Below are 14,726 nucleotides of genomic sequence, written 5' to 3'. Positions count from 1 at the left end.
ATGGGTTTAGACTCCTTTCTTGATAAGGAGACTTGGTGGCACAGTGGTTATAGTGCCTAGCTGCTAGCCGAGTGGTTGGGGTTTTAACACACTAGCTACTCTAGGAGAAAGATGTGGCAGTCTGCTTCCATAAAGATTACAGCCTAGGAAACCATATGGGAGCATTCTATTTTGCCCTCTGTAGGGTTGCTATGAGCTGGAATGACTGAACGGCAGCGGGTCTTGTTCTTTTGGTAACATGTTCTCTCCCTCCGGGAGTTACAAGAATCCTGCTACTTAATAAAATGCATTTTAATGTACTGTTTGGTGCCCAGGGCTTTTGGCTTAGGCTAACCTTTTCATAAGGCATTTCTTGAAGAAACAAGGTGGAAAATTCTGGTGTTCCTGGAAAATAAAAGGCCGAGACCCCTGTAAAATATGTATATAAAAAAGGATTGCCATGCACCGCCTCTCAAGAGCTAGAAAAACTGCATTAGCCTGGTTGACTGTGATCTTGGTAATTAATGGTCCCAAGGAAAAGAATTAACTAAGTTTGACAGGACTGAGGATAAGCTTTGAAGCAACAAAATTCTGGTTAATTATGGCTGAAAGCGTGGTGGGACGCTGGAGGCAGGGGGTGGGGGGGGTGGGAATGACGACGACCATGAAATACGTTGGTACATTCACTTGTCTTCACCACTACACGCGTGAAGTTCTATTCAAGGCCACACTCTCCCTCAGCTTCCATCATTAGGTCAATAGGTCGCCCAGTTCAAAACGCTGTTCTTAGCAACTGAATGAGTTACTCAGAAGAGTCATTTCCACGTAGGCTGACTCGTCTGGCCGCAAGTAGAAAACATTCTAACCGCTTTAAATTCTACCGCTTGAGACTGACGGAAGCAGAGCATAGCGGCTGGACCTCAATCTTATCATTTTGAGCTAGGAGTTAATTTCAGCTATGGTCCTTTGAGCCTATCAAATGCACTCTGGGGGCGTGGTTATCGTGTGGTCGTTAGGGCTCTAGGAAGCTATTCTCTGGGGGACTAGGCCCGATAATACCATAAAAGGCCTGGTTCTCTCAATTCTGAAGCCATATTCTGTTGACTTTTATCTAGTAGCGGTACCCACCACTGCCTTGTGCGGAATCTGCGATGCCGGAGCCCGAAGTTAGCGACTTCCTAGACCCTTTCGTTGGCTCCGCCCCCGCAAAGGGTGGCGGTCCGATCACCAAAAGCTCTCCAGCACACAGACCGCACCCCCTCACTTTGTCTCCGCCCACCCGGCCCTAGAGTTTGGCCCAGGAGGTAGTTCGCGTTTTGAGCCGCTCGTGCCACCATAGCTGCTGATGCCGCTGCGGCGGCGGAGCTGAAATCTACGAGCGCGATGCCTGAGGGCGCTGTGAGCGAGGCGGCCCTTGCGCCCCGGGGGTGGTGAGGCTGGGCCCTCACGGGGGCGCTGATGAGTAACAGGGGCTTCTAGGGTTGGTAAAAGAGGGCCTGTGAAAGAGAAGTTCCAGAGCCCTTGTGCCTGGCGGAGAGCGAGCTTCAGAGGGTCGGGGTGGAGGAGGCTCCTGTGGGAGAACGGGTTGTTGGGCCAAGGTGAGTCCGTCGCGCCAAGTGTCCCTGCGGCCGCCAGCGCAGGTGCCCAGGGCGCCTGTGGAACTCTCCGGTGGCCTCGGCGGCCTCCTTCCTTGAGCGCTGCAGTTGTCATGGGAACATTTGGGAATTAACGGAGACGAGACCAGTCACCAGCCACCAGACCTGCTAGGTAGGGCCCATCCCATTCCATCAGCTAAACGCCTCTGGATGGCGTGGGCCTGGCATTTCTTCACGGCCCAGGATTTACCTCCCACCTTTTTTTCGTGGGTTTGACCTCCCAACTTTATAAGAAACCATGCAGGGCTTAGGGGGCAGAGATGAGGGTGCTATCAGGGAAGTGAGAGGACAGTATCTAGAGGTAAGATTTGCTGACACAGCTAGGCAGAGGTAAGACACCTACTCTAATATTAAGGGGGCTTCTGCCATCTCAGGTCAGTAAGAGGACATATTGGAAGGCCCTGCAGAGTGGGAAGGCCGTGCCCCTGTTGAGACAGGTCTTAAGACGGAGCCAGGGACTGTTCCAAGGGGCTTCTGATGATGGCTGTGGAAGGGTCAACCATAACCAGCCGGATCAAAAACCTGCTGCGATCCCCATCCATCAAACTACGACGGAGTAAGGCAGGAAACCGGCGAGAGGACCTCAGCTCTAAGGTGAGTTCTATTATTGGGAGCTACCCTTTTTCATCCTTCCCCTCCCCTGATCCATGTTCCCCTCTCTCCTTCCTCTTTCTTGGGAAAGAGAAGAACTAGGAACTCCGGTTGACTCTAAAGAATCAAGTGTGCCCATCTCTGCCCCTCGTGTAGGCATTGATTCAGTTTTAAGTTGAAGGAAGAACAGCAGAGGTGGGTATGTTGATTCATGAGAAGAGGTGAATAGGAGGAGTGTATCCCGAACTCAAGCATGGCCTCACTACAAACTAACTTTCTGTTTCGGGAAGCCAGTTGATACATGATGACTCAGTTTCCCTTCTTGGAAGAAGAGAGTGGAACATACACTGCTAAGGCCTAAGCTGTGACTAATGCTGCAGGTGTTAGTGTCACAGCTGGAATTATGTAAGAACTATAGTAGTAGAAAGAAATATGTTAAAACACCAAGTCTGAGGAACTGGCTTGGCAAATGCCCTTGCTTAGGGTCAAAACAAAGTAATTTGTCTCTAAGAACCCTAAATTAACTGATACTTCTTGGCTTCTTAGGAATGATAACATTCAAGGAGCCAGATGGCTGCCAGCAGAATAGTGCTCCTGGTTTGCCCTTGAACAATGCGTATCTCATTCACTGGAAACCAAGACCCAAATCCCACCTAGCTGCAGATGTTCCTCAGAGGCCAAGTCCTATTCCATTCCTTCACTGGTCATTCATTATCTTCTCGAGTCTCCCTTTGAAATCTTCTGTTCAGCTCTTTTGCTTCAGAATTTCTTCCATTTGCTTTAGCTAGTCTGCATACTGGAGGGTACCTAACAATAACAATAGCACTGGTCTTATACTTTCTTCAGCTTTGTGAGTCCCACAGCTTTAGAAATATCAAAGTAGACTAAATTTTTTTTTAATCCCTGAGGGAATCCAGGGCTTTGTTCCCACAGGATCAGATTAGACTTCTTTTTAGCAGCTTGTAAACACCAATAGCCTGGGTAGTTCAGAATTGCTATAGGAAGAGGCATTTGAGATAGAGCATTTTATTGCCTTTCTTGTGGCTCTTTAAAGATGAGTAGACCTGGTGAGGAATGATTTAGAGTGCTAATGTACAACATGGCAGATTCTGGGAGCACTAAATAAAGATCCCTGTCCCTTAGCAGAACTTTAATTGGATTTGGTCAGAAAGTGAACAGTTTTCCTGGATATTTCAGCAGAGGTTGTACTGAATCAAAATTAACCACAAAGTTCTATGGCAGTGGAGATACTGGCCCTTCTAAGGAATTTATTCATAAGGTTTTTAACTGGCTAATTTTTTAAAAAGTAGATTGCCAGGTCCTTCTTCCTAGGATTGACACGCGCTGCAACAGTAGGCTCAAAACACAGGAATGATTGTGAGGCTGGCACAGGACCAGGCAGTGTTTAATTCTGTTGTACGTAGGATTGCTGTGAGTTGGAACTGATTCCATGGCACCTCACAACAAGGACTCTTAACCATTGCTCGTACTGTTTTCCAGAGTAAAGAGAACAAGCCTGAAACTTAGAAACTGTCTTAGATTTGATTCTGTTGGCTCATTTGTTGTGTTAGATCATTCTTAGTACTCAATCAAAAAAACCAAACTCATTGCCTTTGAGTCGGATCCAACTCATAGCGACCCCTCCTTGGGTTTCTGAGGAGGTATCACTACAGAAGTACATTGCCCAGTCTTCCTTCCGAGGCGTGCCTGGTGGGTTTGAACTGTCAGCCTTCTGGTTAGCAGTCAAATGCCTTAGGCAGTATGGTACCAGAGCTCCCATTCTTAGTACTGTAAACCCTTATTTTCTTGGCTGGTAACTTGGCCATGACCAATACTATTAGAACAAACTTCTCATATCTTTGGCTTCTTGTGCTGGCCAAGAGTAGTAGAACTGCATAATAGGTATTTGGCCTTCAAATAGTGTTAGGACTTATGGTAATTTTGGTCTGGAATCCGAAAGGTATGGTCGTCATTCTATGGAGCCCAAGTCATTCATCATTAATGTATTCAACAAATGTTTGTTGAATGCTGAATATGTATGGAATCAGTGATAAAAGGCCTTACCATCAAAGAGCTTATGACCAGTCAGACATGTAAACAAATAATTATAGCAGTGGTATGATAAGTGCTGGGAGCTCTGGTAGCATAGTGGCTAAGTCACTTGCCTGCTAACCAGACGGCTGGCGGTTCAAACCCACCAGCCACTCCTCGGAAGGAAGGTTGGGCAATCCTACTTCCGTAGTAATACTGCCTCGGAAACCCAAGGAGGGGTCACTATGAGTTGGGGCCAACTCGATGGCACATAACAACAACAACATGATAAGTGCTATCCTGGAAGTATGCATAAAGTGTTAATGGAAGCAAAAGGAAGGGGCCCTAATATCTGCTTAGGGGAATTAGGGAAGACTTCACAGAGGAGTGGATGCTTGAGTCCTGGGGCAAGAGGAGGAGAACTCACCATGGAAAGAGTGGGAAAAGGGGCACCCCTGCTATCACCATTACACATCCCCCATCTCAAATTCAGTGCTTCAAACTGCTATAAATGGCTTGGTCTATCCTAGAGCTTTGTATGATGGAAATACGTAGATGAAGTTGAATGACCCTTGAACGTATTAGCTGTCTTTGTGTGCCTGGTACCCTAAAAATGCCTAACTTCCCACACTCCTTACTGAAGTAAGTATTCTAAAATCCTGCCTTGTGGTACCCACATAGGCCCTGGTGTATCATGCCTCATGAGCTGCCTAATTTGTGGTGACTGTGTGTAATCATGGTAACAGCTCTGATTCACAGATAACTAATTCTTAAATAAAATTTGAGGACAAAAAGGCATATGCCATTTTAAGGGGCAAAAGAGAAAGTGACAAAGGGCCTTTTTTATGTACCTTTTACCTCAGATGGCCTGCTGCTTTGAATCATACTGTTTCTTTCATCTAAAATTGCCTTCTTCCTCATTTTCACCAAATTCTACACTTATTTTTTGGCCAATTCTGTATTCACTGGGCCTTCTCAACTGGCCACACTACCTTGGAACTAATCTCTAATTCTCTTATGTATGTCTTCATTTTTTAGAAAATGAAGGTCATGTTCTTATTTCCATTACATCACACTGCTTAGTATAGTGTAAGGTGTACAATAAATACTAAATGAACATTTGTTAAATAAATGAATGAGAACATTTTAAAGGTGTCATACAGTGGGGGTAAACTTGGAAGTCAACAAGAATAAGAAATGGTCAGGAGGAATTTGTGACCTCTTTAGATGGCAAAAGGAGCTCTCGTGGTGTAGTGGGTAAGGCATTAGGCTCCTAACCAGAAGGTCAGTGGTTCAAACCCACCAGCCATTCCACAGAAGGAAGACAAGGCAGTCTACTTCGGTAAAGATTTATAGCCTTGGAAACCCAATGGAGGTTGGTATGAGTCGAAATCGACTTGATGGCAGTGAGTTTTCTTTTTTTTTTCCAGTTAAATAATAATAAAGTTAGAAACAATAAAAAGGCAAGAAAGAAGTAGAGATGCAGCCCATTTAGGTGTGAAAGGCATAGGAGAGATGGGGAAGTGCAAAAAGTGCTACTCATTGAAGATGTTTTAATTCAGAAAGAGGCCTGGATATGGTTAAAAGCCAGTGGAGATGGGGATGGAAATTACTACAGAGAGAGTAAATGAGGGCTGGGGTTTTTGTTCTGCTTTTTCAAGGGGTGGGGAGTCTCTGCAGTGTAGTAGAATAGGAAAGATGGTAAAGTGAGGCCTTGTGTCAGATCTGCTGCGTTGTTGATGAAGTGTAACTTGAAGTTATCACTTGTAAATACCCCTCAAGTTCAAATCCTATACAGTTATCAGTTCCTGCCTCCCAGTGGTGCATAACCAGTATGAGTCTGTATTTTCCTTGAGAAGCAAATGTGTATGAGCTTGGTAGCCAACCCTCCCCCTCTTAAAAGTTTCTGAAAGATTTTTATGTGGAGGGAGCTTGGCTGTTTCTTTGTTTTAACAAAGGACAGAAATGGACTGAAGCCGAGCAGGCAAGATTTAAGGATACAAAAGGATTGCTTGTGCTGGAGGACTGTTAGATTTTGGAAAAGTAAGCGAAGGAGGTTTTGCAGTCCTCCTCCTTAATAGCCATCAATCTCATCTCAGTTGTATATTATCCCTTCTGGAAAAAACGGGCAAGGTGTCTTGCACCTTTCTTCTAGTTCTGTGTTTGTGATTGCAAGTCTAATTATTATCTCTATCTTCCTAAGTTTTTTTTTCCCTGTATTGTGGTGCTTTTAAATGTGGCTCTAAGAAGAGTATGTGTAGATGAATTGCATGGAAGAGAAAAAGATGGCAATTATTTAATTTCAGCTGGACTCTGTAATTTGCCTATTTGATAGTGGGGAGACATTTATTTTTGAAGCATTCATGAATCACTGCTCTAGCTTGATGGCTCTCAACCTGGGGGAGGGGTTATGCCTTGCAGTGAGATATCAGAATACCAGACCACATTTAACAAATACATATTTCTGGGCCCCATCCTAGCTATAAGGGATCAGAATCTCTTAGGGTAGTGTTCTGGTTACCTAATGCTGCTCTGGCAGGAATATGCCACAATGGGAATGGCTTTAATAAACAGGAGTTTATTCTCTTCCAGTTTGGAGGCTTTAAGTCCAAATTCAAAGGCTGGGTGAAAGCCCCTCAACCCTGGGCTTCAACTTTGCCTCCTGCTCCAGCCCACTGAAGCTGGAGGCTTTTCTTCACTCAAATAGCTATTGGCTGCTGAGACTGACAAGCCCAAGGTTGGCAAATAAAAGGGCACAGTCCCAATGTTACCAAACCACATAGCAAGTCATTAATTCAAGTCCATTGAAAGTTCCAAGGTCAGCAGAGCATGGCAGGCTACATGCAGGGTTCAAGTGTGCCATAAACTAGAGACCATTCCCAAAGTTGTTCCTTATATTCGGGAAGTAGACCACATACCCAAAGCAGGTACTCAGCTGCTCCAGTAGATTCCACCATGGAGTTATTACCAATCTTACCATGGAGAATAACTACATTCAGCTGTCCAGCCACTCAACCAGGCCCAGTCAGGTTGACACACAAACTTGACCACCACAGGTAGAGACTGGCAGTTGTATATAAATTAAATTCCACCAGAAGCCTGTTACTGGTTGAGAAACATTGGCTTAGGTGCTGGGATCCTGAAGTCTTTTGGCTTCATACCCAAGTCCTCACTGAGGCTTCTTGTGCTTATATAAAGCTAGCCTAGTAAGGGTACTCTTTTCCTGAGTGGTTTTTATAGCCATGTGTCTTCTGGACCAATAGCTCTGTAAACTGCTATGTCAAGGATAGATTTGAGAGGATTATACTGTTTCAGGGTCAGATCTGAGATGATCATTGCCTTGCTAAGGCAGATCAGCAGGAATGTCCTCTGTGGGCAGAAGTAGGAAACTTTGTGATAATATCCCAGTCTTTTTTGTTACCTATCCCAGTCTTTTTTGTTACCTATCCCAGTCTTTTTTGTTACCTATCTACTACCTGAGTAGTACAAACAGTTAAGTGCTCAACTACTGGCCAAAGGTTGGAGGTACAAACCTACTCAGTGGTGCCTCAGAAGACAGGACTGGTGATCTGAAAGGTTATGGCCTTGAAAACCCTCTGGTGCAGTTCTTCTTTGACACACATGAGGTCACAATGAGTTGAAATCGATTCGACGGCAACAAACAACAGAAACCTCCACTTGGGACTCACAGGAGCTTTGGTGGTGCCAGTAGATTTTTAGTGTTTAACACACACTCTCTGGGCTCTCCAACTAGAATAAGTGACCAGTAGAGGCCCCCGTGGCCAGTAACCTTGCCCCTCTCCTGCCTTTGTGGGTGACTGTGGGCAAGTTCTTGTTTTCTATCTCTTGTGTATTCTTTAATTAAGGCTTATGAAGTGTCTTGAGATCTTCAGAACAGGTGGTGTGAGTGTTCTCCTGGTTTTGTTTCTTTGATCTTCATTTCATTGCTTCTTCCGGTGCCCACAGCTGCCCTCAGCCTTCAAAGTGACTCTCACCGGAGAGAGAGGATTCTTCTTTCCCTGGACCCAGGACTTCTTCCTTTGCTGTCTAAAATAGCCTATCCTCTTCAGTTGTCTTTCAGAGCCTGCCTTCATCTTCTTAGCCTCACTCATTTCAGTGTCTAGTGGCACTGCTGCTTTCCAAGTTTCTCTTTTCTCTCTCAGTTTGCAATTTAGGACAGATTTCCCCTGTTGGATCAGTTTGAGTCACTGTCTTCTTTCCTGCCAACATTTTCAGTGTCTTCTGGGCCCATTAGTATTTCTCTGACTTCACTTCTCTCTTATATTTGTCATCTGTGTGTTTTCATTTTGTGACTAATGAAGAAACACTGGTAGAAGTGAGGCCCGACCTCTGTAACCCCAGCCCCCAGTCTAAGGCTGGGCTTGTGGCTGTTAGGCTGTTATCACTGCCCCTTTCTTTGGAAAACAGTCCAGGGCTTGAAATTTGGACTATGTTTATTCAAACTGTGCTTCTCTGGGAACATGGTCTGTTCCACTGTTGTTCTCAGAGTATCTGTTGGTTTTACTTCATGTTCATACTACAGTGTTAAGGAAAAAAGCTATAGTGTTTTCAGTAGGACTTGTTGTATATCACATTCCCATTGCTGCTAGGTAAGCCTCTGGGCTCCATTGTTTAATGTAGGACAAGGCTAGGCTTTCTGTCGACTTCCTTTGCACAGTAGTTCTCAATAGAGGTATAGAATGAGAGCTGCCCACTTTATTGGGCGTTTATTATAACATTTCACATTTGTGGATTTTACCTAAACTTCTGTTAACTCCTAAAATGAAAAAAAAAAAGGGGGCAAGAAATGAAAAGTAAGTATGACAGCCAGACTGGGCAACGTGAATCCTGTGATTGGTATTTTTGAGTGTTCAGATTTTCCAAGTCTTGGCTTTTTTTCCCCCAGCAGTTACATCGGCATTCTACTGTACTCTTGCTTGGCCACATTATTTCCTCTGGTTTTGAAGGACACTTATAGAACAATGAATTCACAGTATAGATTTCTCCTCTTAAGCTTCTTAGTGGTAAATTCCACCCTTCTTCCATCTATCACAGATAATGTTTATAATGCTGTTTTCATTTCCTAGTCTATAAAACAATCGTTTTTTAAAATTTTTAGATGGAATTTCTGATTTGCATACCTTATCTCTCCCCTTAAAACTGAAATGAAGCTAAAGATATTTCCTCATCTTGTCCCTTCATTCATATTTGAGATTTAAATTTTCTTTAAGGCCTTGGAACAACCCTTTGTGAAACTACATGGCAGATTTTTCCTCATGTCAAATTCTCTTTTGGAGGAATCCTGAGAAGTGAATTTCTTTAGTTGTGAGTTTGAACCTTGCTCATTCATGCTGAGCTCACCATAGTTACCTTCCATCAATTTTGAGATCTGTGGTCCTGGTCATTTTTTCAGAAGTTTGTCTGACTCCATTAAAGGTGCTGGCATTAAAAAAAAAAAAAAAACCTTTTTAAAATATTGAAATATAACATATACAAAAGTTCATGAAATGTACTGTATTATGAATAACTATAAAACGTTCTCCTATGTAACCACCACTCAAGTCAAGAAATAGAACACTGCTAAGATGTTGGTAGCTTTTGAAGGAAGTAATGCTAACAGTGTCATTGAGGTGGGTGAGGAGGGAGGTGACATTTTTGTTTTATGTAATTTTATGTAATCAGGGTAATCTTATTTAAAACAATTTAAATACCTATGGACTTGATCTCAACATTTTGTTCTTTTGCTTTTCCAGTTCATTTTTCTCCAATTATTTTGAATTTGTACTATTCACCATTTGTAGCCATTACAATACTGGAACCATCATTTTCTAACCTGTGTTGGCAACTGGCAGTGCTTCCTGTCTTCATCTTCCTCTCCTAATAGTTATTAGACATAATAATAGTAGTAGTAATAATAACTTTTAGTGAGTTTTTGCTGTGTACCAGGCACTGTACTAAGCACTTTACATATATCATTCAATTATTTCACAATTCTGTGAATGAAATACTATTATCCCTATTTTGTAGATGAGGAAGCTGATCCTAAGGTCAGTTGAGTAGCTTTTGGTTACATAGCCAGTAAGTGGCTGAGCTGGGATTCAAACTATCAAACTCTAAAGTCCACACTTAATCTTTATTTTGTATTCCTCCCAAAACAGTTTTACAGTACAAAACATGGCACTAAACACAAAAGTATGCCTACTATTGCTGTAGCCAATTGGCACATCCTGCATTCAGGTTGAAAAATGGCAGTTCCTTAAAAAGTATTCTGTGTTTCCCCAACATTCCCCATCAAAGTTAATTTAATGAATTTCTCAGACTTTATTTCAGAGCCATCACTCAGAAACTTTTGTCCTTCTGCATTCTTGCTCCTTTTTCCACCCCCAACTCTAGGTTTCCTGAACTGTTACCTACTTCTTGCATTGTGGTGCTGGTTGGAACTCTGCAGCTTGTGGTTCTGTGAATGTCAAGGTACAGAGTGCAGCTATGTGATTCCAGATGCCCATAAGCCCCAAGCTGTTTCTCTGGTAGGGATGGGGTGAGGTGGGGGTGAAGTGGAGATTGACAGATGCCCTTGGTAGTTTGTGTATGTGTATCAAGGGGCTTTAATCCGTCCTGCTCTTGGCTGGCAGGTTGACTCTGTGGCTTATGCTCTTGACTAGCTGCAATGCTACCCCAAATCTCTCCTACTTTATCTCTGAACTCCTTCTCTTTCTCATTTTTGTGTCTGTCTCTCTACCCACAACTGAGGTTGTCTTTGAGAGCTACAGAGAGTAGCTGAGTCAAATTGGCTATCTTCTATTGGAAAAAAAAAAATCCCCATGCTAGAGCAGACCTGGATGATGAGAGTTAGGGTCCGTGAACATGAAAATGAGCAAAAATGAGGTCACTTACCCACCTGACTCAGTTGGCTATGGGGGCTTCAGGGTTGCTAAGTTCCTTGAGCTTATGCTTTGCCTCACCTCATGGGATCTTAAAGTCTACTTTCCTGCAGCAGGCCCAGTTTTAGTCTAAGGAGAGGAAGCCCCCAGGCAAAGTGGATTGGATGGAGGGCAGCCCACTGTAATTTGTGATCATGGGGGAGGAGTTGAGAGCATGCTCAGAAACCATGGCCTTTGCCACCTCTCAGCTACTGTCTGAGAAAAGCTAGCAGCTGCTTATCGCACTGAATTTGCAATAGGCAGGTTGCAGGCCTGCCTCCGTTATCCTAGTGCTTGTGGGTTGTCTTCTATTTGGAAGAGCATCATATCCTTGCACGCTATGATTGTTTTTATATGACATAATAACCTGCTGCTGACTTTTCTAAACATGTGTTTCTGCTGTGATGCCCTTCCTTCCCCAGGCTGCTTTGGTTTTACCCATGAGGCCCCCACAGCAGCTGTCACAGAGACTTTCCCTCAGAGCAAACCCAGAACTGGCTGAAGAACAGGACTTCTTATGCTTTAATATGCAGACCTCATGGGGGAGGGGTAGTGGAAGTCTAGTTAAAATGAAGATTCAGATTCAGCTGTTCTAAGGGGGGCCTTAAGACTGTACATTTCCACCAACCTCCAAAGTGATGATGATGTTCTTCCATGGACCACACTTTGAATAGCCAGGCTTATAGTTGTGTGTGTGTGTATTGGGTGGGGGGGGGAACTTCCTTCTGAGGGAGCTGACTCCTCTCTTATTTATAAAATTGGGATACTAATGCCTTCCTCTCTAGGAACTCTAGAAGCGTAGTGCCTAAGACACTTGACTGCTAACCAGAAGGCTGGCTGTTCAAACCCAACAGCCACTCCTCAGAAGGAAGGTTGGGAAATCTATTTCCGTAGTGATACCGTCTCGGAAACCCAAGGAGGGGTCACTGTGAGTCGGGTCCAACTCGGTGGCACATAACAGCAACAACAGATGCCTTCCTCTCAGGGCAGTTGTGGTATTAAATGACATTTTAATGAATGTGAGGAGACCCTGGGTGAGTGATGCAGTTAATGTGGTTGACTACTAACCAAAAGGTTAGAGGTTCAAGTCTATCCAAAATCACCTGGGAAGAAAGGCCTGGTGATCTACTTGTGCAAAATCAGCCATTGAAAATCATATGTAGGACTTCTGGTAAGATGGAGGGATAGGCAGACAAACGACACAGATCCTCTTCAACAAATAAAAGAAAAACCAATTGACAGAGATACAGAAGATAATCTTGGAGCCCTGAGCTTTGAAAGAAACTACACAGAAGTGGATCAGGCACCAACTAGTGGGAAAACCTTAATGAAAACAGTGAGTACAGATGGTTGGAGCTGCAGACTGTCAGCTACCCTGACAGGACCAACAGCCTGAATATTTCCAAGTGGTGTTGGGACCTGAGAATTGACCTAAAGATCAGCCCTGGTCACCAAGGGCTGCAGAGATGACTGTGCTGGGGGCCTGTGACTAGGAAAGGAAACAACAAGGTGGGAGACAACCTGAGCTGTTGACTTTCCGCTGTCCGGAGGGCACAGCCATTTTGATTGTTTACACGTGCCAGCCATTTTGGATATTTACAGTGACTGAGGGTGTAGCCATTTGGAATGTTTATAAGCAGCAGCCATTTTGAATATTTAAAGTGACCGAGGGCACAGCTATTTTGAATGTTTACAAGTGGTGACCATTTAGGATATTTAAATTGACCGAGGGTGCAGCCATTTTGAATGTTTACAAGCGGTAGCCATTTTGAATATTTAAAGTAATTGAGGATGCAGCCATTTTGAATCTTTACAAGTGGCAACCATTTTGGATTTTAAAGTGATAGCATCCTCATTCGGATTCCTGGGACCTTAGACTTTGTTTGCCAAGGTTGGCAGGGACATCCAAGAGGCTGACAACAGGAAAGGAGACAGAGAGTGTATAAGTGCTGTCAACTAGTGAATAGAGAAGCACAGCCCAGTACCCTGCTTGTGTAGTGTTCTGGTTACCTAGTGCCACTCTGACAGGAATATATCACAAAGAGGATGGCCTTAACAAATGAGTTAATTCTTATAATTTGGAGGCTTTAAGTCCAAGTTCAAAGTACCAGACTTTAGGGGCTGGGTGAAAGCCCCTCAACCTTGGGGTCCAGCTCTGCCTCCTGCTCCTGACCCACTGGAGCTAGAGGTGTTTCTTCACTCAGCTGCTGGCTGCTGAGGCTGAAAAGCCCCAAGGTTGACGAGTAAAAAGGCACAGTCCCGATGTTACCAAACCACAAGGCAGGCTATTAACTTAAGTCCATTGTAAGTCCCAAGGTCAGCAGAGCATAGCTGGCTGCTGAGCAACGACACGGCAACATGCATGGTCCAAGCGTGCTATAGGCTATAGACCATTCCCAAGGTTTTTCCTTATATACAGGAAGTAGACCACATCCCAAAGGCAGCTATTCAGCTGCTTAAGGTAGATCCCACCATGGAGTTGATTGCCAGACTCATCACGGGGAATAACTGCCACCAACTGCCCAGGCACTCAACCAGGCCAGCCAAGTTGACACACAAACATAACTACCACAAATAGATAACATACAAACAAAACAAAGAAAACGAAAATCGTGGGCAAGTCACTCCAACATACAATCACCAATTAAATATAAACACAAAAATGTCACAATGCCTCTGACACAACAGAGCATCACAGCCCACACAAAGAAACAAGATAAAGCAGGAGAAATAAGGCACCAGGATACAGACCCAAAACACATCCCTGAGGAAGAGTGCAGTATTGGAACTCCCTGAGAAGGAATTCAAAAGAATTATATTTAGGTATCTTCAATGAATTGAGAGACAGACAGATCAAGGAAAACAGAGAAAACCTTAGAACAATTTTGAAAGATAATACAAGAACAAAATGACAAATGAAAAATTAGAAATGATACAAAATCTACACACAGAAATGAAGAAGATTAATACTAAATTTTCAGAAATAGGTAAGACATTGATTTGCCCATTCAATCAATGGAAGGCAGAAGTAGTGAGATTGAAGGCAAATACCTGAATGCTTCTTTGGAAAGGGATAAATCAGAAAAAAGATCAAAACAAAATGAAGAAAGCCTAAGGTTCATGTGGGATACCATCAAAAGTAATAATCTGTGTGTCATCGGAATTCCAGAACAGGAAGAGACAAAACCACAGAGAAAATTGTGGGAGATAGTTGGAAGAGAATTTTCCTGGTATGATGAAAGATGAGAATATATCCATTCAGGAAGTCCATCGAACCCCAAACAGGATAGACCCCAAAAGAAAATCACCCAGACGTATCTTCATCATACTTACCAAAACCAAAGACAAAGAAATAATCATCATGAGAGCAGCACGGGAAAAACAAAAAGTTACCTACAAGGGGCAACTAATAAGACTGAGTTCAGATTTCTCAACAGAAACCATGCAGGTGAGAAGACAATGGGATGGTATATATAAAACCCTGAAAGAGAAAAATTTCCAACCAAGAATTATGTACCTAGCAAAATTATCCCTCAAATATGATGGTGAA

The 14,726-nt window shown here is 43.5% G+C and overlaps 1 protein-coding gene across 1 annotated transcript in view; it reads left to right on the top strand.

Moving 5' to 3' along the window:
- The first annotated feature begins 2,114 nt into the window (after positions 1 to 2,114).
- Positions 2,115 to 14,726, top strand: part of MAPKBP1 (mitogen-activated protein kinase binding protein 1) — a 58,039-nt gene continuing 45,427 nt past the window's right edge. The window contains exon 1 of the mRNA XM_007935293.2: positions 2,115 to 2,228. Coding sequence (XP_007933484.2) covers positions 2,115 to 2,228 — 114 coding nt within the window. The remainder of the gene's footprint in view (positions 2,229 to 14,726) is intronic.

This window comes from Orycteropus afer, unplaced genomic scaffold, assembly GCF_000298275.1.
Source record: "Orycteropus afer afer isolate SDZICR_OR568_19922 unplaced genomic scaffold, OryAfe1.0 scaffold00026, whole genome shotgun sequence".
NCBI lineage: Eukaryota > Metazoa > Chordata > Mammalia > Tubulidentata > Orycteropodidae > Orycteropus > Orycteropus afer.
Note: the sequence above shows the minus strand (reverse complement) of the source record. Positions and strands in the feature narration are given on the sequence as shown.